Source organism: Leucoraja erinacea, chromosome 5 (genome assembly GCF_028641065.1).
Source record: "Leucoraja erinacea ecotype New England chromosome 5, Leri_hhj_1, whole genome shotgun sequence".
NCBI lineage: Eukaryota > Metazoa > Chordata > Chondrichthyes > Rajiformes > Rajidae > Leucoraja > Leucoraja erinaceus.
In genome coordinates, this window is record NC_073381.1 from 35,990,399 (window position 1) to 36,016,709 (window position 26,311).

The 26,311-nt window shown below is 39.4% G+C and overlaps 1 protein-coding gene across 4 annotated transcripts in view; it reads left to right on the forward strand.

The window, feature by feature from the left end:
• Positions 1-18,152, forward strand: part of atad2b (ATPase family AAA domain containing 2B) — a 143,725-nt gene extending 125,573 nt beyond the window's left edge. For all 4 annotated transcript variants that reach the window (XM_055635372.1, XM_055635373.1, XM_055635370.1 and 1 more), the window contains 4 exons: positions 7,913-8,683; positions 11,668-11,786; positions 12,629-12,757; positions 16,224-18,152. In XM_055635372.1, coding sequence (XP_055491347.1) covers positions 7,913-8,683; positions 11,668-11,786; positions 12,629-12,757; positions 16,224-16,265 — 1,061 coding nt within the window. In that variant the 3' untranslated portion in view covers positions 16,266-18,152. The remainder of the gene's footprint in view (positions 1-7,912; positions 8,684-11,667; positions 11,787-12,628; positions 12,758-16,223) is intronic.
• The last annotated feature ends 8,159 nt before the right edge of the window (positions 18,153-26,311 follow it).

Below are 26,311 nucleotides of genomic sequence, written 5' to 3' on the forward strand. Positions count from 1 at the left end.
TCCTGAATGTTACTATCCCTCTGCTAAGACTGGACTTCTTTAGGGGGACCTCTATCCCTTCTCTCTAAGTTCGACAGAATTAGGGGTACCCTTCGCTATTCGGATTAATTTTCATCAAGTAAACAGGTTCCCGTCTCTCAGGTACTCTTCGCTATCAGGTACTAATCAACAATCGACCAGAGGGTTACTATTCACTGTTGATCAGCCGCTATTCGGAAGCATTTATGGATGTGCACCAACTCCGAAGTTCTATATACAGGTGCACAACCTTTTATCTGGTGTTCCGGAAACCGAAAAACTCCGAAAACCGGCCATTTTTTCCAGATGTCGTCTGCGCACCAAAGCTCGCGTTTGGCGCCAAACTTGACCCGAAACGACCCACGGTCAACCCAGGTCTATACTACTGTAGCGGCTGCCTCCTCCCCGGAGACCGGGAGACGCTTAAACATCTGTAAATCATTGCCTAAATGTTAGTCAGTTAGTTTGGAGGGCTTTTATGTGAAGGGGGTGGTGAAGGGGTAAACTTTAATTCTTAGTCCCCTACCTGGTCAGAGAGGCGGGGAGCGGTCAATGCCTTACCGGGTCGCCGTGCAGTAAGCTCCGCAGCGCTGTGGCCGGTGGGGCTGCGGGCGGCGCCGGTTGTAGCTCCGACCCCGGCAACTCTACCCCTGGCGCTCCAAATCCAGCGCGACCCGAGGCCGGACGCCCCAGCTCCGCGAATGTCATGAGTCGGCGGCGTCGCAGCGCTGGGATAGCAATGCCTTACCGGGTCGCCGTGCGGCAAGCTCCGGAGCGCAGTGGCCGCCGACTCCCAACGTTCGCGGAGCGTCGCTGGATTTGGAGCCGCGCAGCCAGGGGTTGAGTTGCCGGGGTCGGAGCTCCAACCGGCGCCGCCCGCGGCCGGACGGAGCCCCCAGCTCCGCGAGGTTGGGAGTCGCTGACCAGGTAGGGGACTAAGAATTAAAGTTTCCCCCTTCACCCCTACTCCACCACCACCACATAAAATCCCTCCAAACTAACTGACTAACATTTATGCAATGATTTACAATGATTCTCCCGGTCTCCGGGGAGGAGGCAGCTGCTCCAGACTTTTCAAGCCGCCCGCGCTACCTACCTAATCTACGCTAAAAATGTTCCATTCGGAAATCCGAAAATGTCCGAAATCCGACAAGTGTCTGGTCCCAAGGCTTTCGGATAAAAGGTTGTGCACCTGTACAGGAATTCGAATTCCACCTTACTGGCAGAATTTCAATATGAAATTCAGTATTTGAAAATTTGGCTTTGCAAATATAGACTCAAACTCAAACTCCTAAGTTTAGTGCGTATCTCTTCTACTAGTGTGGACTCTCGAATCGAACTAAAATTGCCCAGTTGAATTCTTGAACAGACTGGAGTATTCTGGCCAATCTATACTCTGTCCATCCAAGCCCAGTACATTCTCGAGGTTCTTCGTCCGTCATTTCAGGGAGAGACTCTGATACCTTCGCACAGACATCCTCTCTACTGGGCACCGAGGATCCAGCACCTAGCCGCTTCGGTGCCCATTTTTAGAGCGCACCTTTTCAATTTGCGCTCCCAGCAAAGATCGGATTGAAGGCGAGACCTGTATTTTAATACCCCACCAATTTGGATACCAAGTCTAACCCTGGGCCACCCCTCGCCCGATGAAGCACATTTGATTCTCGCTAAAGCAGCTGCTGTCTGCTAACTACGACCAAAGCTTTGGGCCTCTAACTCAGGAAAGGGACTCTAACCCAACCCCAGCAGGGCCACTAACCCCACCCTGGTTTTATTGGCTCCTAACCCAAATGCGTGCTAACCACTCCCCCGTGCTTGCTAGACTCTGTTCTATTGATCTCGATTACACCCTTTCCCAAGCTCGCGAATGATCGATCCGCTCCGACTAACAAAGTGCCGAAAATCAATGCGAAAACCGCATCGTGGGCCCGATTTCTGCACTCCCGATCAAATCAGCTCAACACCCTTGATCGCAAACTTGTGTTTGGGCGTCTTTTGAGATCCCGTTCGAGCCCCCGATATAAATTGCTCTTTTCGAAGCTTCCCCCCAGTCTAGTTTCAGTAAAAACACTGAATCAAGCACTTGAAACGACTAATCTTTATTTTGACAAAAGCGCAGTTCAACTACTGTACCTATCCCACTGCGGGTTTGATCCTCATATCTGCTTGCTCAAGCCCCCTAGGCCTCGCTCAGACAGAGACACTCCAGAAAGTCACGCAGTCCCAATCGCTCTCCCAGAAGATCAACACTGGACCTCGTGATAATGGACCGGGACCTCGAGGGGCCGATCCACATGAGGGTGGTCTTTTAATAACCCAATTACAGATATCAATTAGCTCGATACATAACAGACATTTCCCTAACCCAATAATACAACAGTTCAATACATTGTATTCAAACCAGACTTCGTAAGGAAGACAACGTAGAAACATTTACCCTGATCTGCAAGAAACCCAGACGAGGCTCAATACCTCATCCAATCAACACTCGGCAAAGTAGAACTCTGCAACATTATTTACAACTATTTACAAGGTGTATGTCTGGTTTGCAGCCATCCAATCCATTCTATGCGTTTTGTACCTAATTGACAGGATCGGCAAATGTTCTCATTCTTTGCTTGCAAATTGTATCTAAGCTCTAGACACCTTGGCACCACTCTGCAGCATGTCCCAGCTGTGCAGAAAGCAATTCCAAATTGACCAAATCTCCTAGCAGCCATGAAGCTTTTACCCCATTTTGAAGTCCTAGCCTATCCAATTTGGTCAGGATTAACACTGCCACTGCAACTTCAAATTATTTTTCTCAAACTGGATTTTGTAAAGTTGAAAATGTGAATAACTTGTAAAATATACCATAAATCTGAAGAAAACTTGATACACCACACCACAGGACAATGGTGAGTAAGTTGGTCCAAAATTGTAGCGCTATTGTGTACCATTTTGGCATATGTCAGGGCATGACTGACATGCAAACATGCAGTCTCACAAACAAATAAGATGAGAGTTTTAGTTATATCTATATTACTAAAAGTAAGATCTTGACTGCTTTTGACTCACTGCGATGTGATTTCCGAGATAATGCCGCCACTTACGGCCGTCATTTTTGGTCATCTTGCTCAGAGCCCCCCTCCGCCGGACTGGTCCGGAGGATTTTTCCCATCGATGAAAAATCAGAGCGATATTAATGTTTTTTAAAAATTCGCCATTCTCTTTGCTGCCCCTGCTGGTGGGAGGGGGGAGGGACTATAAAACCCGGAAGTGGCGTGCCTCACTCAGTCTCTGCAAGATGGAGGAAGCGAGAGGGTCACGTCTCTCTGAGCTCTGAATAACACTGAACACATGTCTACTCAACTGTGAGTGCCATTAATGTGGTTTGAAAATGAAAATATGGTTGGATTGAAGTAAAAAGGCACTGTAAATGGTTGTTTGGGGGTTTTGGGTTGAAGACACAAATGGTTGTTTGGGTTGAAGTGAAAAGGCACTGCAAATTGGGGGGGTTTGGGTTGAAGTGAAAAACACTGCAAACGGTTGTTTGGGGGTTTTGGATTGAAGTGAAAAGGCACTGCAAAGGGTTGTTTGTTTGGGGGTCTTGAGTTGAAGTGAAAAGGCACTGCAGATGGTTGCTTGGGGGTTTGGGGTTAAAGTGAAAAGGCACTGCAAATGGATGTCTAAATTTGACAACTTTCTGTTTGCACTATAATGATTTTAGATAAAAGGCTACCACTTACAGCTGTGATTTTTGGCCATCTTACTCAGTCCCCCTCCGCTCATCAGGTGCAGAGGATTCTTCCCATCAATTAAAAATAAAAGTGTTATTAGTGTTTAAAAAAATGTTGATAATTTCTCTCCTGTCAATCGCGCCATGAAGGCCACACCTTTTCCGGTGGGAGGGGGAGGGATTATAAAACCCGGAAGTGTGGGTGTGGCTCAGTCTCTGCATGATGGGGGAGGGAGAGGTCATGACTCTGTCTGAGCTGTGAATCAACTCAACACACTGAATGTCTACTGAACTGTGAGTGTGGTGTTTTGGTGTGGTTTATGGTGGTTTCACCCTGCTTGAAATGGTATGAAACTGCATTTGAATGTGGTGGCCTTGCACCCTGCATGAAATGGTATGAAACTGCATTTGAATGTGGTGTCGTTGCACCCTGCATGAAATGGTATGAAACTGCATTTGAATTTGGTGGCCTTGCACCCTCCTTGAAATGGTATGAAACTGCACTTGAATTTGGTGGCCTTGCACCCTACTTGAAGTGGTATGAAACTGCACTTGAATTTTATGACCTTGCACTCTGCTCGAATAGGTAAAAAACTGCACTTGAATTTGGTGGCCTTGCACCCTGCTTGAAATGGTAGGAAAATTGATTTGAATTTGGTGGCCTTGCACTCTGCTTGAAATGGAATTTCAAGGAATAAGCCGTGAGTCAACTGCCAGCCCACCAGCCGTGAGTGAGCTGCCAGCACATCAGGCTTGAGGGACTGAGCTGCCACCCCAAGAATCCATTTGGCCCACAATGTCCATACTAGCCCTCTGGAGACCAGTAGTCCCTGCAGCCAACAACACCCATACCAGCGCTCCAGAAAGGCCCCCCCTCCCACTGGCCACCAATATTGGAATTGGTGGAGAGGTGGAATATTGCGTCGGGGGACCAGCCCTCCCGTGTGAACATGGGACCCAAGGGTCCGACTTAGTCTAGTATATAGATATAGATATAGATAGATTGCCTTAAATATATTTGAGTGGCGATGGAGTGGGAGAGGAGTTACTGGCAAATTTCAAGGAATTGTTCATGCAGCCTCATGTACAAGAAGAGAAAGAAATAAAGTGGTTTGAGCGAAAGCAGTAGAATGTCAGCAATATTATGTGGCTAAGGAGGGGAAAAAACAATGACTGAATTATAGAGCTTAAAAAGAATATAGAGCGAAAGTAGTCAGGGATGGGATAAATGGAGGAATAACTGAAAACAGTTGGAATGCTTTCAGAATAGTTCTATTCCCCAATTCTACCTATTTTTTCTTCACATGTTTTGGCTATCTTCCCTTCCTGGCTGCACCTTCCAATCTTCCAAACATATCTGATTTGGGCTTTCAATGTTGGCAGTGCTTAATCCATCGGCCTTTTGTACCGTTGGTACCAAAGGATGCCAGTTGATCATGCCAAATCTTGCTGGAAACATTTTAGTTGCACATTGTCGTCAATGTGTAAATCAGGGGATTTGCAGAAGCTAGTTCTTTGGTTTCTGTACATTTCTCAAAAATGCATTGTTATTCTTAGTCTTTCTGACTTAAAACAACATGTTGGATTTGCATGTTAATTGACTCACAGTTTAACTCACTGAAGGCAAATCTGATATTTGTGTATGTACTGATTAATGAAGTGATGGTTGTGATACAGTGTCAATCAACCTGTTCGATCCAAAAGAATGAAGTCATTTTGTTTTTTCTCTGCTTATTTTCTTTGCCATTTTAATACCTCTCTTCCTACAATCTTTGTATTCCCTATTCCATTTCTATAGGGTGATTTCACGAAAGGTCACTGGAGCGTAGATCCACACCCACGTGACGGAAAATCTCGACTGGAGTACATGTTATACATCGGTACATGTTAGTGAATGGGAAAACACGCACTTTCCCACCCGTTAAAAACATGGAAAACGGCCGATATTTGAGCTGAAATTTTCTGTGCTAGTCGGGGTGACCGTGAAGCACAGCGACGTAAATTTTCAGGCAAAAAAAAAATAGAAAGTAAGGTAATTACAAGAGGGAACTGAAGGTGGAAAAACAGCGGAAGTGCTTAGCAGACATTTGCCGTGGAGATTTAAAGATCCAAAATATCAGGAATTATCGCGTTTGCTCGCTGAATTTCATCAAAAGTAAGGCATTATTAACTTACTTTTGATGAAATTCAGCGAGCAAACGCGATAATTCCCGATATTTTGGACCTTTAAATCTCCACGGCAAATGTCTGCTAAGCACTTCCGCTGTTTTTCCACCTTCAGTTCCCTCTTGTAATTACCTTACTTTCTATCTTTTTTTTTGCCTGAAAATTTAGGTCGCTGTGCTTCACGGTCACCCCGACTAGCACAGAAAATTTCAGCTCAAATATCGGCCGTTTTCCATGTTTTTAACGGGTGGGAAAGTGCGTGTTTTCCCATTCACTAACATGTACCGATGTATAACATGTACTCCAGTTGAGATTTTCGGTCAACGTGGGTGCGGATCTACGCTCCAGTGACCTTTCGTGAAATCACCCTATACTGAATATGACTTGAATTTGACTCCTTAGTTATTCTGCTTCTATTTCTATCCCTTAACCAATCCCTCATTGGTTGGGAAGATACTCCTCTGATCATGCCTTTCATTGAGCACCCAGATATTGTGGTGCCCATGCCCTGTGATCAGTAGTTTCCACCTCAGTAGCTCAGCATGATCCAGTCATGATGCAAAATGCTTAGTCATGCAGGATGCAGGCTGAATTAGAATAAACTCGGCATGCTGCAGTTCAGCAAGATCCAGCCATGAATTGTTCAAAGATTGCTCGAACAGAATCTATTCCACACTACCACCAAGTGGACAGAATTTGTAACGTTTTTAAGGAACTTTTTGTAAAAAGAGTAATGGGAAGTATTGTGCCACATAGTGGATTATCTGTGCCTCTAGAATTGAGCAATTCTGTAACTGGCACAAGCCACTTCAATTTTAAAATTGATCAGAGCTGCCTTCAGATATTGCAGGTCATATAATTAGCATGGAATCTGGCCCTTCAGCCACGTGTTAAATCTAATTTAAAAAATGTAAACAGAAGTTCTAATGATTTGTTAGTGATCATTATAGTGACAACCTGTCCACATATATTCATGGAGGGTTAAGTTTATTTACATTTAGAGATCTTTATTACTGGAAAACAATTCTTAAACAGATTATACAATCTCTGATTGCATGCAAAAATATCTTTCAAGAGCTTAGATGAGAAAGAAGATGAGAGTACAGTAAAGCTTTTGGTTAAAACTTAAAATGAAACATTGAGAAGTACAGCACTGGGACAGACCCTTCAGGATGTCTGTGCCAAACACAATGCCAAGTTAATCTAATATCCTCTGCCCACATGTGATCCCTATCCCTCCATTCCCTGCATATTTATGTGCCTATCTAAAAACTTCTGAAATGCTACTATTCTATATACTTCCACCACCATCGCAAGCAGTGTAATCCAGGCACCCACCACATTCTGATTTTTTTTTTTTAAACTGCCCTGCACTTCTCATTTAAACTTTAGAGAACATAATATCAAGAGCTACCATTCTAGCAATGTATACTGTTGTATTGCAATTATACAGCAGCTTAATTTGTGTTTTTGGAACTCTACACAATGCATAGTAACAAAGGACTTCTAATGAAGTAGGATTAGATACTTTTGCTCCCGAGGCTGTTATCTCCAGTATTGAAGAAGGGGCCTAACCTAAAACATCACCTATCCATGTCCTCCAGAGATACTGCTTGACCTGCAGTTACTCCATCGGTTTGTGCTTTACTCAAAATACCAGCATCTGCATTTCATTGTATCTCCATCTTAATATTAAAGGTCTTCTATTATTCCTCGGTAAGTCTTGAGCAGTGCGTAGGAGATCAAAAGATCTAAATGGTCATCTTGAGGCTGAATGATCCAAATTTTTTAGCTCAAAATAATGTTTAAAGCTATGATATAAGTTAGGAGTAAAAATTGTTGTTTTTAGTTGAAATTAATTCATTACAATTGTGATAAAATAATCCTGAAGGAACCCTATAGTCAGTTGTAAGTTGTGCTGTATTTCTGGAAAAAAAACATATCAAATGTATAGCTGCAGTTTAGTTTGCCATTAAACAATGTTAATTATTGTGTAATGTTACTCAACAGTACACATTAAAAGGAAACCACGTCGTCGTTCAAAATGGGGTCGCGGTATTATTAGAAAGCCAAAAAAAGTGATCCACCTCAAGAAAGAAGATGATGATGTTAAAAATGGTGAACGTGATGGTGACCAAGGTGAAGAAAGTGAGCTAGCAGAGAATGGAGAACTGGAAGTTAGTACAGATTATCACGAGAATGGAGATCTCTCTTTGACCAATGATGAATCATCATGTGACATCATGGATGTTGGCCGGGTGGGAAATAAACTGGAAAATGGTGCAGTGGGGAAAAGGATTGGTAATCTTAAATCCACGATAAAAGATGAGTCTGCAAGCTATCAACTAGACGGGAATAATGTGTTTTCTGTAAGGAAAGCAAATGGTGCCCCAGGAGAACAGTGTGTACCTAATGATGGATGCACTCATGGTAAGGGGCCAGTACCAACAGAGTGCGCATGGAGTGATGAATCTATGGCAAGTGCTGAAAGTGAACCTGTTCAAGAATGTTTAGTCCAAAGGACATGCGCAGCTGTTAATTGTGCACCTGGTACTGATTTGTCTGATGCACAACATGAACCAGGAAAGGACCATGAACCTACCAAGGAGTTAATGACCCAGCTTGTGCCAAACTCAAAATTATCCATAGGGGAAAAAGACAAAAAACAAATGGCTGGAGATGGCGCACAAACTGTCATTGGTGCAACACAGGCAGCCATTGCAACAAAGTGTTCTCAGAGTGAAGATGTTGATCTTAAAGCACTAGGACCTGAAAAAGATGGTAATTTTATTTATTTACTTGTTGGTGCTTTTTATGTAGTGCACATTGGAATGAGTAAAATCACTGTAATATCTCATTTTGTAAGTTCACTTTTACAATTGTCACTGGTAAAATATATCTATACTCTATATTTTCTACTCGAGATTAAGTTGGTATAAAGTTGTCAGCACATTATACCGTACTATCCATTAACATAAAGTGATTAATCAAAAAAAATGGGATGAACCTGACTTGGTACAATTTCTTTTTTGTGATCCAAATTTAAACTGACAGTCAAGAAAGTTTATTCATTACAACAGTGCTTGATGTCACTAAATATTTGCTCTTATTTGTTAGAACTGGAAAAGTCACGGTACGAGGGGTTTTTAAGGTCGGAACAAAAGCAAAAAGCAAAACATTTGTGCAACCTTGGATAGGAATAAAATAACTTTAAATTATGAATTAAACACAATATTCATGATCAGAGAGTGCTAAGAGGAGAAATGGGGGGGGGGGGGGGGAGTTCCATTCGTCAGCACTGAATGTCTATGAGAAATACATAATTTGACTGCTTCAACATTGGGGGAAAAAGGAAATTAATTGATATCAGCTCAAATAATTAAATTAATCTAATTATTGTAAAGCTTCATGATACAGTGCTGAAAGCGTTATTATTAGAGCTATTACTAAAATCAGATTTTAAATTTGCAGATTTTTTTGTTTGATTTGTTCTGCAAAGTGAGTTGAGGATCAAGTTACTTATAAGCGCTTAGCAATTTATTTTAACTTAACTGTTCAATATACAAATAATTTCCTATTTTGTGCACTTATGATCTTTGTAATTGCCCTGTTCATTAATGCAAAAATAGCAATGTATTTGTTATCTCTGGATCAATCCCCTCCTGCTTTGGATTAAAATGAAAACTTCTTTCCCAACTGCTAACATGCACAGGTCAATCTGCTCTACTTAAGATGCAAGACATGCATTGACAGATTTCTTCTTTTTAATAAGAATAAAAAATGGTAAACTTCTCTGATCTTACGAAATACAAATGTTGACAGGCCAATTCTTAATATTGCTAGAATTTGGACACGAGAAATTATGGATTCCTTTGGGCATACCAAACTATTTAATCAGAGCTGTCATTTTACCCGATTAGTTCTCCTAGGGGCATAAGTTTGTTATGGCCACAGTGATGATCTGAATTATTGCTTTGTTAATCTCGCCCAGAGAACATCATTTGTAATTTCTGGCATATTGTGCTACTGCTACAATTGGATCACACTGGGAGAAATTTTCATTTGACCAACAAAATGTCAGAAATCTTATTGGAGCCATATAATATATACCTGATTCTCCATGGCTATGTTTGCAGTGGACACGAGGCAAGGGTGGGAGAAGGTGGTCAAAGTAGGTGGCTGGTTTGCATAAAAATTAACTCGTGCCTGTTCAAAATGTAAATAAATAGGTGCTGAGGCTAACTTGTTCAGCACTGCCTGGATTGTAGGAATGGCAGTTGAAGCAGTGAGAAGATTGCACTGGGACACTGATATCGATGGAGTGCTCAGTATTTCAATGGAGTTGCTGCCAAATTGATGGTTGACAAATTAAACCAAAGACATGGTTCGGCACGGACTTGTAGGGCCGAGATGGCCTGTTTCCGTGCTGTAATTGTTATATGTTATATGACATCCAGGTTTGTAGGTTAATTGGATTGGTAAATGTAAAATTGTCCCTAGTGGGTGTAGGATAGTGTTTATGTGCGGGGATAGCTGGTCGGCGCGGACCCGGTGGGCCGAAGGGCCCGTTTCCACACTGTATCTCTGAACTAAACTAAACTAAATGGGCTTAGGTAGGCACCTATTAACCTTACAAGTAAGTCTCTAAATGCCAGTAGTTTCAGGAATAACAGCTGGTAGAATTTTGGAAGAACCACCTTATTGATTCCTCTTGCGATATCTAGTTAAAGTATTCAACTCAGTTTGCATGCCATTTTGAATGGCAAGTTCATCAACCCGAGTATGGGATGCTCTTTGTTTATGATTCAAAGAATAAACCACAATCTGGTTGAGATAATTAGTAGCAACAATTCAATGGCCAGAGATTTCTCTTTGCAAATCTGTTTATAGATCAAGACCCCATTCAGTTTGTGAATGTTGCAATCAGGAGTCAAAAGACTGTGTTTTAGGTCATTGGAGAAGTGGATTGATCCTTTGATCTAGGGATAATGAGTTGCATCTTCATTATTTTACAGATTGGATGTGGACATTGTTAGCCAAATTTTGAACAATAAAAGCAATTTGTCAATGTAGTTCACACAGGCACTGTTGTGTTTGAAGATGGGTATTGTTAAACTGTCGTTAATGAGTACCATTTGTTCAGAAGGTCATATTGATGCATATCTTGTGCAATATTTCTACCTAGTTTCTTTTATAGTGCAGTAATAATGGTGAGCTTGTTATTTTCCCAGCAACTTCTGCCACAATAAAAAAAAAGTAATGTTAAAAGGGTAAGAATATATGCCAACATGGCATGTTAATTTCTGTGAGAAAAATAGCAAGCCTAACAGATCATTTATGAAATTGCAATGCCTTTGTTTCTTGAGACTTTTGAGAAATTATGCCACTTAATGTACAGCAGCTAAGTAACGCTAGAACATCTTTCTTTGGTTGTAAGGTGCTTGCCAACATACTGAGTTAATGAATGATGCTATGGAAATATAAATCTTTTATTATTCATTACACATCCAAAGCTTTTGAAAATTTATTAAAATGCTGTGGTTGGTGGTTGGTTGGTTGTGACTACCTTTCGCAAATGACAATCAGGCCAAGTGAGTTGTGTAAAAATAAATTCCAGAATATAAGAATGTGTACATATTATGGCCTCTTTGTAAAAAGAGTGACAAATTTTAAAATGTGTCTTGTGAAAATGAAGGTACAGAATTATACGTTAGTTTCTCTCTGGTTATTGTGAATGAATGAATTTTACTGAAAACCTCCTTTAGTTTTGGGCAGGATGGAACCCAGTCATCCAGAACAAGGGGAACAGACGACCATTGTCCACGTGGAGCAGGACGTTCCAGAACCCATCCCTCCAGTGATTGTGGATCAAGCACGATTGAAGGTAAAAGGCAGAAGGATACCTCAAAAGCAAAACCATGCAGATGCTGCAAATCTAAAAGTCACAGATAATAGCAGTTTGTTTGCTGTCTTTGCAAAAACAATTAAAGGGCTTAATGGTAAAATAAATTGAAAGAAGGATATTAATGAATGTTTCCTATTATTATGGGCAGCCCTTGCATCGATACCTATAGACATTGGAATGATACTCATCAACGATATTTCTTGGTGTGTATTTACACACAGATTTATATTTATGCATATCATATATATGTATATATTTGATATGTATAAATGTGGAAAGATTTGCGTAAAGAAGAAGGGGTTTATAATGTTTGTTTGCTCCTTCCAATCTGTATATTAGTTTCAGCTGAGATGCAAGTTAAATGGGTAAATAATTTATTTCAGGATAAGCCTTTCCTGATTTTCTGTTGGATTTGAAGTGATGGGCTTGGGTATCAATGAACTGCTATGTGGCAATGTCATTTGTGGTTTGCAGGAAATCCAGATAGCTTAACAATGCGGCACAGGGTTGCAGGTAGCTACTCCCTCGCAGCGCCAGAGACCCAGCTTTGATTCTGACCTCACGTGCTGTCTGTATGGAGTTTGCACATTCTCCCTGTGACTGCATGCATTTCCCACTGATGCTCTGGTTTCCTCCCACATCCCAAAGACCTGTGGGTTTGAAGATGAATTGACCTCTGTATATTGCACCTCGTATGCAGGGAGTGGATGCGCAAATGGGATAACATAGAACTAGTGCGAACGGGTGATCGATGGTTGGCGTGGACTCGGGGCTAGTGCTGTATCTCTAAACAAAACTACAATAATTTCCATCTTTTGCAGCATATTCTCCAGTTGGCCACTAAGATGAGCAATAACTTCATGGTTGATCAACTTGAAAAGCTTTATTCTTTGCTTAGTCAATGCATCTATCATCATCGCAAGGAGTATGACAAAACTCATTTACTTGAGGTAAGCTTTGACTTAAAACTCAATCTCATGTTTACTCAGTGGTTTCTCGACGATTCAACATCATTTCACAAATGCTGCCTGGCATGCATAGTGTTTCCAATATCCAGTGTTTTAATATATTTTAAGATTAATAATTATCTAATGTTTCTTTATTTTTCAAACCTAATAAACCTAATTACATGTTTACATAAAAATCTCCATTATACTAAAGATTTATACTTTCTTTAAAATAATATTTTCTTAAATGTAAAAAATGTCTCTAACTGTCTAAACTTTGATACTTTAATTTCATATACTTGTTTGCGTGTTTAGTTGAACTGTTATTTTTCTCTTGGGTTTTAATTGGGAATAATTTAGGGTAATTAATTGTTTAGGCAGTTCATTAGAGGGAAGATGGCCATTGTATTTCAAAAGTATTAAGTTTATGAGATCAATTTTCTTTTCTGGTTGTGTTTCTGGGCACACTTATGAATACAATTCAATTCAGTGACTCATAAAATAATATTATTGTCATTATGTTGTAATGTACTATTTGAAGATGGCCTATCAGCCATTATGTGCAATGTTAATTAACATCTCCAAAAAATAAATACCATTACTTTAATGGAAACATTTGGAATACCAAAAATTGTTCCATTGCCTATCAGGAAATATCTATTACAATTTCTTAAAGACTTGGTTGATTACTTTGCATGTGATAATTAAATTTATTAATATTCTGTTAATACTCCCATTTTTATAATGGTCATTAATATTGTCATGTAGAGGTAAACAATGTTTAGAATAATTTAGCTGATTAAGGAAAGTAAACATTCAAGAGTATTGGGTTGGATAACTATCAATCTACTTATTAAAAGTCTCATCTTGTATGTATGCGGGCGTGTATGCATGTGTGTCTTTTCCGTATTTGTTTTTCTACCTTCATCAAAATGCTATGCGCTCGTGCTAACATTTTTACATATTCTGACATTTTGACCCTCCATGCATTAATCAGGTTCACTTAAGATTCACACACAGATAGATACATTCCAGACAGATATATTTATAACAGAAGTCGGTGGTCATCTTGATCATGTTGTTTTGCGTAACAGTAGGAATATAATAGAGTTGTGAGATGTACAGGCTGTTTGACATTTGATTGTTTGATTAGTTTATAACAAAGACTTAGTTATCAAAGCAGTTTGTTTTTGTGTATAGCACCTTCAAGGATTATTGAATAACATACCCCTTTCCCTTTGCTCACTTAACATCATGTTCCTCAGTTGAAATTAGCCACTAGTGGAACATTTAAGATTATTTGATTGTTTAATTAGTTTGAATTGGGGCATTGTCCCACAAACGTTTATGTTTCCCAAGTTTCATAGAAAGCCTGGTCATTTTAAAGTGCAGATGGTACTAAATCTGAGAATCAACTATCAACAGTGTCATACAGGATAGTGAAAGGGTGTTCTTTTGAAACAAATTGATGTAATGCCAGGTATGGGAATTTTGACCCATTAATCTATTACTTAAAAAGGGCTGATCCACAGTTCTCTAGTTTCATTATTCCAGGGTTTGGTGGAACAAGAGACAAAGTTTTTCAATCCAGATTCTAAATTATCTGAAACCCAGAAGAAGTAATCGGTTTTGATAATCAGGCAGCAACAGATACTGGATTCTTACATGAAAAAGCATAACAGCAGCTTATTTTGCCCCTCTTTAAGCTCCAGGATGAGCCTCCTGATTATTGGTCTTAGGAATATAGATCATCTAATTCAGATTTTTTTATACCATTTCTTAAACGTGGGTTTTCACACATGCCAGGGACTCGGCTGACTTAATTAAAGATGGTAGGTAATCAAGTTTTTAAACAAAACATTTCATAGAATTTTCACACACAAGTTTTGTATTTTTCCTATAAAATATCATAAATGCTGATATCTCCCACCCTTCCAATGAATATTTTAATCCTATGTAGTGCCACCAGCAACCTGACTCAGTTAGTTCAATGGTATTCATTGGCTTGTACAGGATATGTAAGTTTTATATATTTTCTCCTCTTGCATTTTTAGAGTAAAATATGAAAGCATTTGCATTGCTATTAGATAGAGTTATGTATCTTGCAACCCAGACAAACTTTTTTCAAAGATATTGTTTTTAAAATATTGCCTATATGCTTGTTTCATTGCAGTATAAAGTTGAACTGCACCTCTGATTCAGTTCACACACAAAAAGGGGAATGTTTCTGGTTTGTGCAATTTGTATACTGCTTGAAAAGTTAGTATTAATAACTGTTTTCCCAGAAAATGGAGAAGAACCTTGTTCAATTGTCAGATCGGGCTCTATTTCCAAATGTTGATTCTCTCAGCACCATATAATTGAGCTCCGTAGGGTAAAATTACCCAATTTATTGTAGTTTCCTTTTGTTTAGCCAATTCTACAACTCAGTGGCTCTGGGTCTAATTGTTGCTGTATGGACCTGAACAAATCTCTGTGAAAGGCCTGCCAGTACTTGGCCCCAATAGCTTTGGCAAGGAATTTAAAAACATGAGCAAGAAAAATCATTGTTAGTATCGTGACAAGATAAAGCCTTCACACATAAAAAGACTTTTGCTGGTTCCAGAAATCAAGTTTTCACAAATTCTAGGGTCAATTTTATTTTTTGGATGAAAGGCATTTTCCACTTTGCAATTCCTCAGGGAAAATATGTCACACAATGAGCCCCATCTTCATGTACATGGTGTAGACTTTAATGTACTGTGAGGATGAGGTCAAACATCCGACATTGTGAGCTTCAGATGGTGCAGCAGGGCTTCTAATGGAATTTTAGATTCACTTCTGTGCTGACTGCTGGAAATCTGAATTGGAAAACATTGAAAATACATAGCAGTTCAGGCCATGTCTTTGGAGAGTACTTGACTTATTTTTCAAATAGGCTATTTTGTTGAAATGTTCTTAATCTCTGCACAAAATCCTGCCCGACATGCTGAATATTTCCAGCATTTTCTGGTTTTATTGCTTCTACATCTGGTAGTCCAAATGTTATTTGTGCAATAAGTTGCAGAGAGTCCTTGCTGATGATGATGCACCAATGGAAATGGGGCTTCAGCGAATGTGAGTGAATAAAGAAACCTGCAGGGTATCACTTTAACCAATGAGATTTAATAATTGTAGAAATACAGGGGAAGTGCAATTTAAAGTGCAATAATTCCATGTGAATTTTGGTATGAGAAAAAGAAAGTGGTTGATACTTTAATGTATTTTAAAAATGAATCTCTATCATAGTCTTTATTAACAAATAAAGTTTTTCTATATTGGAAAGAATGATTGTTTCCTTTGTAATTTGTGACTGACTTCACTATTTACTTTACTGCAGGTTTCTTTGCCTCTTTACTGCAGGTGTCTTTGCCTGATCAAGCAGTGTCCTGGCATAGCTGTTGTGGAGTTCAAAAATTGTGTACTGATAATTTTTTTTTGATTGATTTAGGAAATGGAGAATCTATTAAAGACCTTTCATACATTCCTGTGAACCTTTGAAGAGGAACAGGTTCATCACATAAACTGCTTTCAAGGAAGCAGTCTTCTGAGCCATTCAGCAACATTCAGAGCCTTGGTCTTAATCTTTTTTTTTGTGAATTGGTGCTATTGTCTCAGGTACCTGGAACAGACTAGCCTACAGAACCAAACTGGACTTCATTAAGATTACAGAGTAAAACCACTTGCCATCACTGTTGCACAGTCTGGTGCTATAAAATATAAAAGTGGTTCATATTATCTTTCTCACAACATTAATTTGCCATCAGTGAATGCAATGAAACAGAACTTCTTAATTTAAGAAACTGGATGGAGTGATTCAAATATTGTATTGATTTTTTGACAACATTTAGCTTAAGATTTGCTTTTTTATTGATGGATTTTGGAATTTTGGATATTCATTTTGTGGTGGATTAAGCCCTTAAGCTTGCGTCATGATAAATAGCTGGAGTAACTGGATGCAATTTTCATAATTTTAAAGCCACTGACCGCTGTAATAGTGTTGTCTTTATTCCTGAATTGAAGTTGGCATTTTGTTTCCATTTCTTTCCTATCACAGAATGTGACAGAATTTTACACACAATTGCAGGTCCAGAGTTACAAAAATCCACATCCACTACAGCCTCTTCAAAATTTAAGGTGCATTTAATAAAATATGCAAAACATGATAATTTTTACAAACAAACAGTAATCTTGGACTACTGCAGCTATATTGTTGAGCTACCTCAGCTTTTTCAGTCACACAGTTTACCAGTTACCATCAGTGTTTACTGAATACTGTAATAAGTGTGTGTGTGCTACAGTTTACTTTCTAAAGCTAAGGTACTTGATTATAAGATATTTTGCAATCCTCACTCAATTTGCAAATTTTTGCTTCAAGAAACTGCAGTAATCCAAAGTGCTCTTCAAAATTCCCATCTGAGCCTTCGACTCCCAACTTGAATAACTTTCAATAAAATTACTGCTTGGGACTATCTATTTAAAATGTAGAGAAATAAAAGTTTGTAGAAATTTAATAAGACATAGGAGCTTGCATAAATTTCATTAACATATGTTTTCACAGTGATGTTTTCCTTTCCTATTTATTGAAAAAGTATAATCGCAAGAAGGTATTTTACAATCTAAATTACATTAAACTTGCAGCAATTTTTTATGGAGCAGATTTGGGAAATTATTACGAACTGTACATTTGTTGAGAAACATAGCTAAATTTTGTAGCAAGTTTCTGATAAAAAGGGTTGAATAGGTCTCAGGAACTGCTGCGTCCTTACTGTTTTTGAAATGAATTTGTTTGTTCACTATTCCATTTGCAATTTAACGTCCTGTGCCAGTAGCAGCATTGGTAGCTTTTAATAAAATCCAGAAATGTTTTTATAAGTTACCAAATTTATTAACTTTTTTCGATCTCCCCACTCCCCTTTGGCATTGTTTTTTATTTTGATTCCTATCATTAGAATATATTTTTCGTCATTCACGTTTGCTTTATTTCATGTTTCATAATCCCATCTCCACTGAATATGAGAATGCCAGGTCATGTAGATGAACATGGGATTCATCATAATATAAGCTTGAATTCCTTTGAAAAGCAGCATTGGCAGTTGTATTTGTACATTTATTTTCTTAGTCTTTGGTGTCTTGTTTTGGTTTCCTATAAAGGTGTGTCTATTTTTGTTTGAAATGCTTAGCTTTGCAACATTAACTATGCTATATATTGAATTCTATAGTTATTGAGCATTGTATTAAAATGACTTTCCATTTCATATTAGTATGATAATAAGTTATTTAAATGTTTTGATTTTGAACTTTTGGAATTTGGAACACTTTTACTGTAATTTGTAAGCCAACTGCTGTGAAATACTTGAATAAAGATGAGAAGCAAGAACAGTGTTGTCTTTATTTGAATCAAATAACGTAGAAGAACTTTATAATCCTAAGATGACATCATATCAGTTTTTTCAATGAATCTTGACATTTATTGAGCAAATCTTGAGTAAAATTGCTTTTCACCAGTCAGAGTTATTGAATTGTGTATCTATGCTGTCAAAGCACAGAATTTCGAATATGTTGCAGGATCAGTCAGCAGAATTATGTTTTTCTTCTTATCTGAAAGAATAAGACTGGTTCCTAACCTTTCTAAAAAAATTGCACAGATTTTGTGGTCTTCTATAGATTTGCAAATACCCTTCACCTAAGATGAAGCATACAAATTAGCCAGAAAAAGCAGCCTACCAGAGGACTGGGAGAAATTCAGAGTCCAGCAGAGGAGGACAAAGGGCTTAATTACAAAAGGGATAATAGATTATGAAAGAAAACTGGCAGGGAACATAAAAACTGACTGCAAAAGTTTTTATAGATATGTGAAGAGAAAAAGATTAGTTAAAACAAATGTTGGTCCCTTGCAGTCAGAAACAGGTGAATTGATCATGGGGAACTTGGACATGGCAGACCAATTGAATAACTACTTTGGTTCTGTCTTCACTAAGGAAGACATAAGTAATATGCCGGAAATAGCAGGGGACCGGGGGTCAAATGAGATGGAGGAACTGAGTGAAATCCAGGTTAGTCGGGAAGTGGTGTTAGGTAATTTGAATGGATTAAGGGCCGATAAATCCTCAGGGCCAAATAGGCTGAATCCCAGAGTGCTTAAGGAAGTAGCCCCATAAATAGTGGATGCATTAGTGATAATTTTTCAAAACTTTTTAGATTCTGGAGTAGTTCCTGAGGATTGGTGGGTGGCTAATGTAATCCCACTTGTTAAAAAAAGGGAGGGAGAGAGAAAACGGGGAATTACAGACCAGTTAGTCTAACATCGCTAGTGGGGGAAATGCTAGAATCAGTTATTAAAGATGGGATAGCAGCACATTTGGAAAGTGGTGAAATCATTGGACAAAGTCAGCATGGATTTATGAAAGGTAAATCATGTCTGACGAATCTTATAGAAATTTTCAAGGATGTAACTAGTAGAGTGGATAAGGGAGAACGAATGGATGAGTTATATCTGGACTTTCAGAAGGCTTTCGACAAGGTCCCACATAAGAATTTAGTATGCAAACTTAAAGCACATGGTATTGGGGGTTCAGTGTTGATGTGGATAGAGAACTGGTGGCAGACAGGAAGCAAGGAGTAAACGGGTCCTTTTCAGAATGGCAGGCAGTGACTAGTGGGGTACCGCAAGGCTCAGTGCTGGGAACCCCAGCTATTTACAATATATATTAATGATTTGGACGAGGGAATTGAATGCAACATCTCCAAGTTTGCGGATGATACGAAGCTGGGGGGCAGTGTTAGCTGTGAGGAGGATGCTAGGAGGCTGCTAGGTGACTTGGATAGGTTGGGTGAGTGGGAAAATGCATGGCAGATGCAGTATAATGTTGATAAATGTGAGGTTATCCACTTTGGTGGCAAGAACAGGAAAGTAGACTTATCTGAATGGTGGCCGATTAGGAAAAGGGGAGATGCAACGAGACCTGGGTGTCATGGTACACCAGTCATTGAAAGTAGGCATGCAGGTGCAGCAGGCAGTGAAGAAAGCCAATGGTATGTTAGCATTCATAGCAAAAGGATTTGAGTATAGGAGCAGGGAGGCTCTACTGCAGTTGTACAGGACCTTGGTGAGACCACACCTGGAGTATTGTGTACAGTTTTGGTCTCCTAATCTGAGGAAAGGCATTCTTGCCATAAGGGAGTACAGAGAAGGTTCACCAGACTGATTCCTGGGATGTCGGGACTTTCATATGAAGAAAGACTGGAAAGACTCGGCTTGTACTCGCTGGAATTTAGAAGATTGAGGGGGGATCTTATAGAAACTTACAAAATTCTTAAGGGGTTGGACAGGCTAGATGCAGGAAGATTGTTCCCGATGTTGGGGAAATCCAGAACAAGGGGTCACAGTTTAAGGATAAAGGGGAAATATTTTAGGACCGAGATGAGGAAAACATTTTTCACACAGAGTGGTGAATCTCTGGAATTCTCTGCCACAGAAGGTAGTTGAGGCCAGTTCATTGGCTATATTTAAGAGGGAGTTAGATGTGGCTAAAGGGATCAGGGCGTATGGAGAGAAGGCAGGTACAGGATACTGAGTTGGATGATCAGCCATGATCATATTGAATGGCGGTGCGGGCTCGAAGGGCCAAATGGCCTACTCCTGCACCTATTTTCTATGTTTCTAGTGTATAAAGTTTAGGTAAATGTAAACCCCAAATGGTGGATGCAACAATGCTTCACTGCTTTGTGAAATCACCAATTTTGGTATGTTCATGGCTATTCTGAACAACTGGGTAGGCAGTAAAGATAATTCTTGATTTCCCTGAGGTTTAAGAATATATGGAGTAAGAGAAAGAATAACCTTGTTTGTCAGCCTTTCAATAAAATTGTAGATATTCTTAGCATCCTAATTTCTTCTGGACAATTGGATATTATTCCTAATAATATTTCAACAAACTTCAGATACATTGTTTGTTAAGATGTTACATAGTTATCAAGTAAATTTTCCAGTAAACTTGGTATGTTTCAAGGGAGTACAGGAAACAACACAGAGAGTTTCAAGTGAACACAGGAACCGGGCGCCAGTGAGTTTCAAGAAAGCCGAGGAATCCGCAACCAGTGAGCAAAATATCATTTGGATTTCCGAACAATCAACAATTACTATCCTTGACCATAAAACATGGACTATCCGTTTGCCTCCATAAATGATACCTGACCCACTGTGCTTCACCAACAGCTTGTTCTTTTGCTCGACAATTCAATGAAACCTGAATATTTGGTGACATGCTGTTAGTTAAAATAAACTATTTCAAATTATAGTATTGATCTTCATTGTGGAACTGACATCACATCAGATAATGTTGGACCTTATGAAATGTGTTTTTATTTGTATTGGAAAAAAACATTGACTGTTTAGAATAGATTCAATTCTAAGTGCAACTGGGCTTTCACTCTAATGGTAGATTAGCACGTTATTTAAATTGCTTATAGTGTCAATATATATCAAATTCCTGCGTTTGCTCATTGTGAATTTGCTGCATTGTGCTGATATAGATCTGTCTGGAAGATGGAAACAAAGTGTGCTTACACAAACCTAACTGCTGTGTTTGGTGCGTATCCACAGGTTTTATTCTAAATTTGCATGAACTTATTCAGATATATATATAGTGTATGATGTCATTCTATAAATTTATAATTAACAATTAAAGGGGTTGGTACGGGAAGATGTTAATCGTGGTGGATCACTTTGAAGATGGCCAAAATGTTGATTACGTTGAAGGTGATGGAAATTAAATGGTGAGCAGGGAAAGGTCTCAGATTTTCTGACACCAAAAGAGAATCAGAATTTCACAACCATTCATCTGTTCAATTTTATAAAAAAAACAAATTGTACTCTGCTGCTGGAATTTACCTAATTGTTTTGTGCTTTATATACACCATCTGCTTATCTTTGTCATGTGCTCTTTACATAAGTTAACTGTTAAATAGGTAGTTTAGCACCATGATCTATTCTAAACGTAAAAGGAATTCCAGACGATAGAGTAATCATGTAGCGATCAACTGGCCACAATCTTCGTTGACATCTTCAATCTCTCACATCAACTGCCTTCTGCCCCCATCTTTTTCAAGGAAACCGCCATCGTTCCAGTCTCCTTAGAAAAATAAAATAACCGGTCTCAATGGCTACTGCCCAGTGCCACATCCAACGACCATAATAATGTGCTTTTAAAGAATTGTAAATGCCTACATTTGTGCCAGTCTTCAAGACAATCGAGACTCCTCCTGTTATTTGCATACAGTATAATACCTTCTCATTTGCACTACATTCAGCCCTGGATCACGCTGACAGTATATGTGGATGCTATTTATTGACTACAATTCAGTCTTCAACATTATAATATGGAATCTCATCCCTAAACCTCAGTTAAAATTGGCCAGAGCATTTCCTGAATCTTGACCCTCAACATTGGTGTCCCTCAAGGGTTGTATGCTATGTCCCTTGTCCTACTCCCTGCACACCAATTACAGCGTGGCCAAGTACAATATCGTCAATCTTTAAGTTCGCTGATGATGCCACTTCTACAGCCAGATCTACAATGATGAAGAACAATAAATTGAGAACCTTCTGTCATGGTGCAGGGCAAAAAACTAGTCCTTAATATCAGCAAGATTAAATCATTCGTTGTTGATCTTGGAAGCATGGGAGGGGAGGGGATAGAAACACAACTCTGACCCCCCCACCCCCCATCATCAACAGAGTTGCTGAACAGATGGTTGATGGTTTTAAGTTCTTAGGCATCCACATATCAGCCACCTAATCTAGTCCCTTCTCTGAGGTGAAGATCAAGAAAATATTTACTACTATAGGTGTCTGATAAGATTATAGCCTGTTGGAGGATACTCAAACATTTTACACATGGGCTTCAGAAGATATTCTGATGGGATGCTTGACAGCCTGGTATGGCAATTGCTCTGCTCAAAGAATGGTGAACACAGCCCAATCCTTGGGATTGTCATTTCCTTCAATTCAGTCCATATTCATGGTGGTGTCAGGATTATTTGAATTCTATTGAATAAAAAAAACAAAATAAAGTTTTGGGTATGTCCATTTTTTTTAATGTACAAGATCCTTTATATATGAGGCATTATGCCTTTAACACAGATAAATAAATTCCAAAGCACATCCCATAATCTGACCATTCAATGTTATGTTTAACCAGAGAAATGATGTTACATGTGAAGAAAAACTAAGGAGAGTCTTAAAGTGGGAGGTGGTGAATTTTGGAAGATAATTCTGGAACCTGAATCCAAGATGTCTGAAGATGCAAACATTAATGGCATGGGCGGGATACACAATCTCATTCAATTGGGCTGGTATATTTTCCTTCTTTTCCAGTTCCATTGAAGTCCTTCGCCAAAAATATTAACTGCTTCTCTACACAGATGCTGTGTGACCTGCTGAGTGATTCCACCATTTTCTATTTGTATTTAAAAGTACATTTGTAAGGATGGATTAGGTTATAGAGGCAGGGAGGGCATTTGGTTATGAATGTTTGTTGAAGTCACATGATTTAATTTGTGTTTTGAGGCTGTTTTAGTGTCATGCTAAAAATTGGAGAAAGAAAGTCATGCAATTGGAAAACAAAGCAGCAAGTTCAAGAATTTTGAATGGAGATGGAAGTTGGAGAAATGGTTCCAAAGACGGAGTCTAGAGGGTTTTTTAAAGGGTCATAATAACAGTTCATAAGTGATAGGAGCAGAATTAAGTCAGTGGATATCTTTCAGCCAGAGATAGATAGATTCTTGATTAGTACAGGTGTCAGAGGTTATGGGGAGAAGGCAGGAGAATGGGGTTAAGTGGGAGAGATAGATCAACCATGATGGCGGAGTAGACTTGGTGGGCTGAATGGCCTAATTCTACTCTTATTCCTTATGACTTTAATTAGGCCATTCGGCCCATCAAGCCTACTCAACCATTCAATCACGGTTGAACTATCTCTGCTAACTCCACTGCCCTGCCTCCTCTCCATGACCCCTGCCACTCTTAAAATGATCAGATATTGTGTCTGAAGAAAAGGATCTTTTTCTGGGGAAGTTCAGTCTTTGGATTAAGTGGTAATAAAATAACAAAGGATTATTGGTCAACAGGAGCTCGGAATGAAGTGGCAAAAAGATGTAAGAAATGCATGAAAGTTGAAGCCTACAGTCGGGGTAGGCTGCTGTTGGTTGAGGTCCAGTTGATAAGTTACAGTATATGAGCAGAATTAGGCGTTCGGCTCATCAAGTGTACTCTGCCATTCAATCATGGGCTGATGTATCTTTCCCTCTCAATTCCATTCTCCTGCCTTCTCCCCATAACCCCTGACACCTGTTCTAATCAGGAATCTATCAATCTCTGCATTCCATTCACTGCCTCCACAGCCTTTTGTGCAATGAATTCCATCGATTCACCACCCTCTGACTAAAGAAATTCCTCCTCATCTCCTTCCAAAAGGTATGTCCTTTTATTCTGAGACTGGTCCAAGACTCTCCCACTAATCCAGTCTATCCAGAGCTTCCACTATCCAGGTCTGGAGTTGGGGTGGCGGGGTCCAAGGCTAAAATCAGGGAGACAGGTAATAGACAGGAGTGTAGGACGAGCAAAGACGTGACTTTTAACTTTTGTAGTTTAATGAGTTATTGGATAACGAAAAGAAATCTACTGAGGTAGCTGAACTAAGTGAGAAAGTACTGAATTGTCCATATAAGGTGCCTGGTCACAAAGTTTAAAGTGATTATTATCCTTTTTTTTTCTCCCTGCCTAAGCTAAGGCAGGGAGAGAGAGGCTCAATAATGATCCCAGATATGTCTTGTTTGGTTGTAGATAATCCAGAAAGGATCAGAGAGACTGAATAGAATGTGAGATTGTGAAGGTGTTGCTGAGAGAAAAGGAATTGGAGGTGATCTTATGAGCCTGAACAAATTGACAGCAGAAGATAGATTCAGGTGAATTTACTACCATCGTGAGGCAACTGGGATTAGTTGAGAACTTTTGTAAGATTGGATTTTGAAGTAGTGTAGAAATGTATATACTTTGAAGGAAACAATATTATGAATGTAAACCACCTGAATAAATCTGAAGATAGGCTTATAAAGTTTTGGGCACGTCAAATCTCCAGTCCCTAATGTGTGGTTAGGCAGAACTCGCCACGGAGTCAAGGAGCTTCTGAAATGTGGATGTGTTTTTGATCTGAATTGTAAACTTTTATTTCACTTTCGACAGATGCTGCCTGGCTTGCTGAGCTTTTCCAGGATTTTCTGTTTTCTTTCAGGTTTCCAGCACCAACAATAATTCTGATTTCAGGATCGAGACTATGTAAATTTTTGCAGGAGGTAAAGAGTAGGTACTGTTTCTCGCACCACATCTCCATGATGGGAGCATGCACAACTGAGAGGAAATCTTCACTGCGCTTGGAACAGCTCCATTTGAAGAATAACTGAATCAAAGGACAGTGTTTTTATTTGCTCATGTTCTATGCAATAAGCGTTCACCTTTATGATAATATCTTATATATCAGAACGAGAGCTAGATTACAAAATCAGGGATGTAATGCTGAGGCTTTATAAGGCAGATGTCAGACTGCATTTGGAGTATTGTGAGCACTTTTGGGCCCCATATCTAAAGAAGGATTTGCTGGGTTTGGAGATAGTCCAAAGGAGATTTACGAGAATGATATCAGGCCTGATTGGGGTAACATATGATGAGTGTTTGAAGGCACTGGACCTGTACTCGCTGCAGTTTGGAAGGATGAGGGGAGGGGAGACTTCATTGAAACTCACCGAATAGTGAAAAACCTGGATAGAGTGAATGTGGAGAGGATGTTTCCACCAGTGCGAGAGTCTAAGAGCAGAGACCATAGCCTCAAAATAAAAGGACATACCTTTAGAAAGGAGATGATAAGGAATTTATTTAGTTAGAGAGTGGTGAATCTGAGGTGATGAATCTAGAATTCAATGCCATAGACAGCTGTAGAGGCTGTCAATGGATATTTTATAAGGCAGAGCTTGACTGATTCTTGATTACTAAGGGTGTCAAGGGTTATGGGCGATGGCAGGAGAATGGGGTTGAGAGGGAAAGATAGATCAGCCATGATTGAATGGCGGAGTAGACTTGATGGGCAAATTGCCTAATTCTTCTAGAACTTATGAACACCCGCCTATTGCTAATTAGGGAAAGCGAAGCATGTTTCTGTCAAGCTACACATTTTGTGTTAGCACTTGGGCACAGGATCAGAATACTTCAAGTGACATAGAAATAGCCTTGCATATGTTATTATTACAGGCAGTAAATATCTTTTTACTCCATTAACAAGTTAATAATATAACCATATAACAATTACAGCACGGAAACAGGCCATCTCGGCCCTACAAGTCCGTGCCAAACAACCTTTTACCCTTAGTCCCACCTGCCTGCCTCATACCATAACCCTCCATTCCCTTCTCACCCATATGCCTATCCAATTTATTTTTAAATGATACCAACGAACCTGCCTCCACCACTTCCACTGTAAGCTCAAT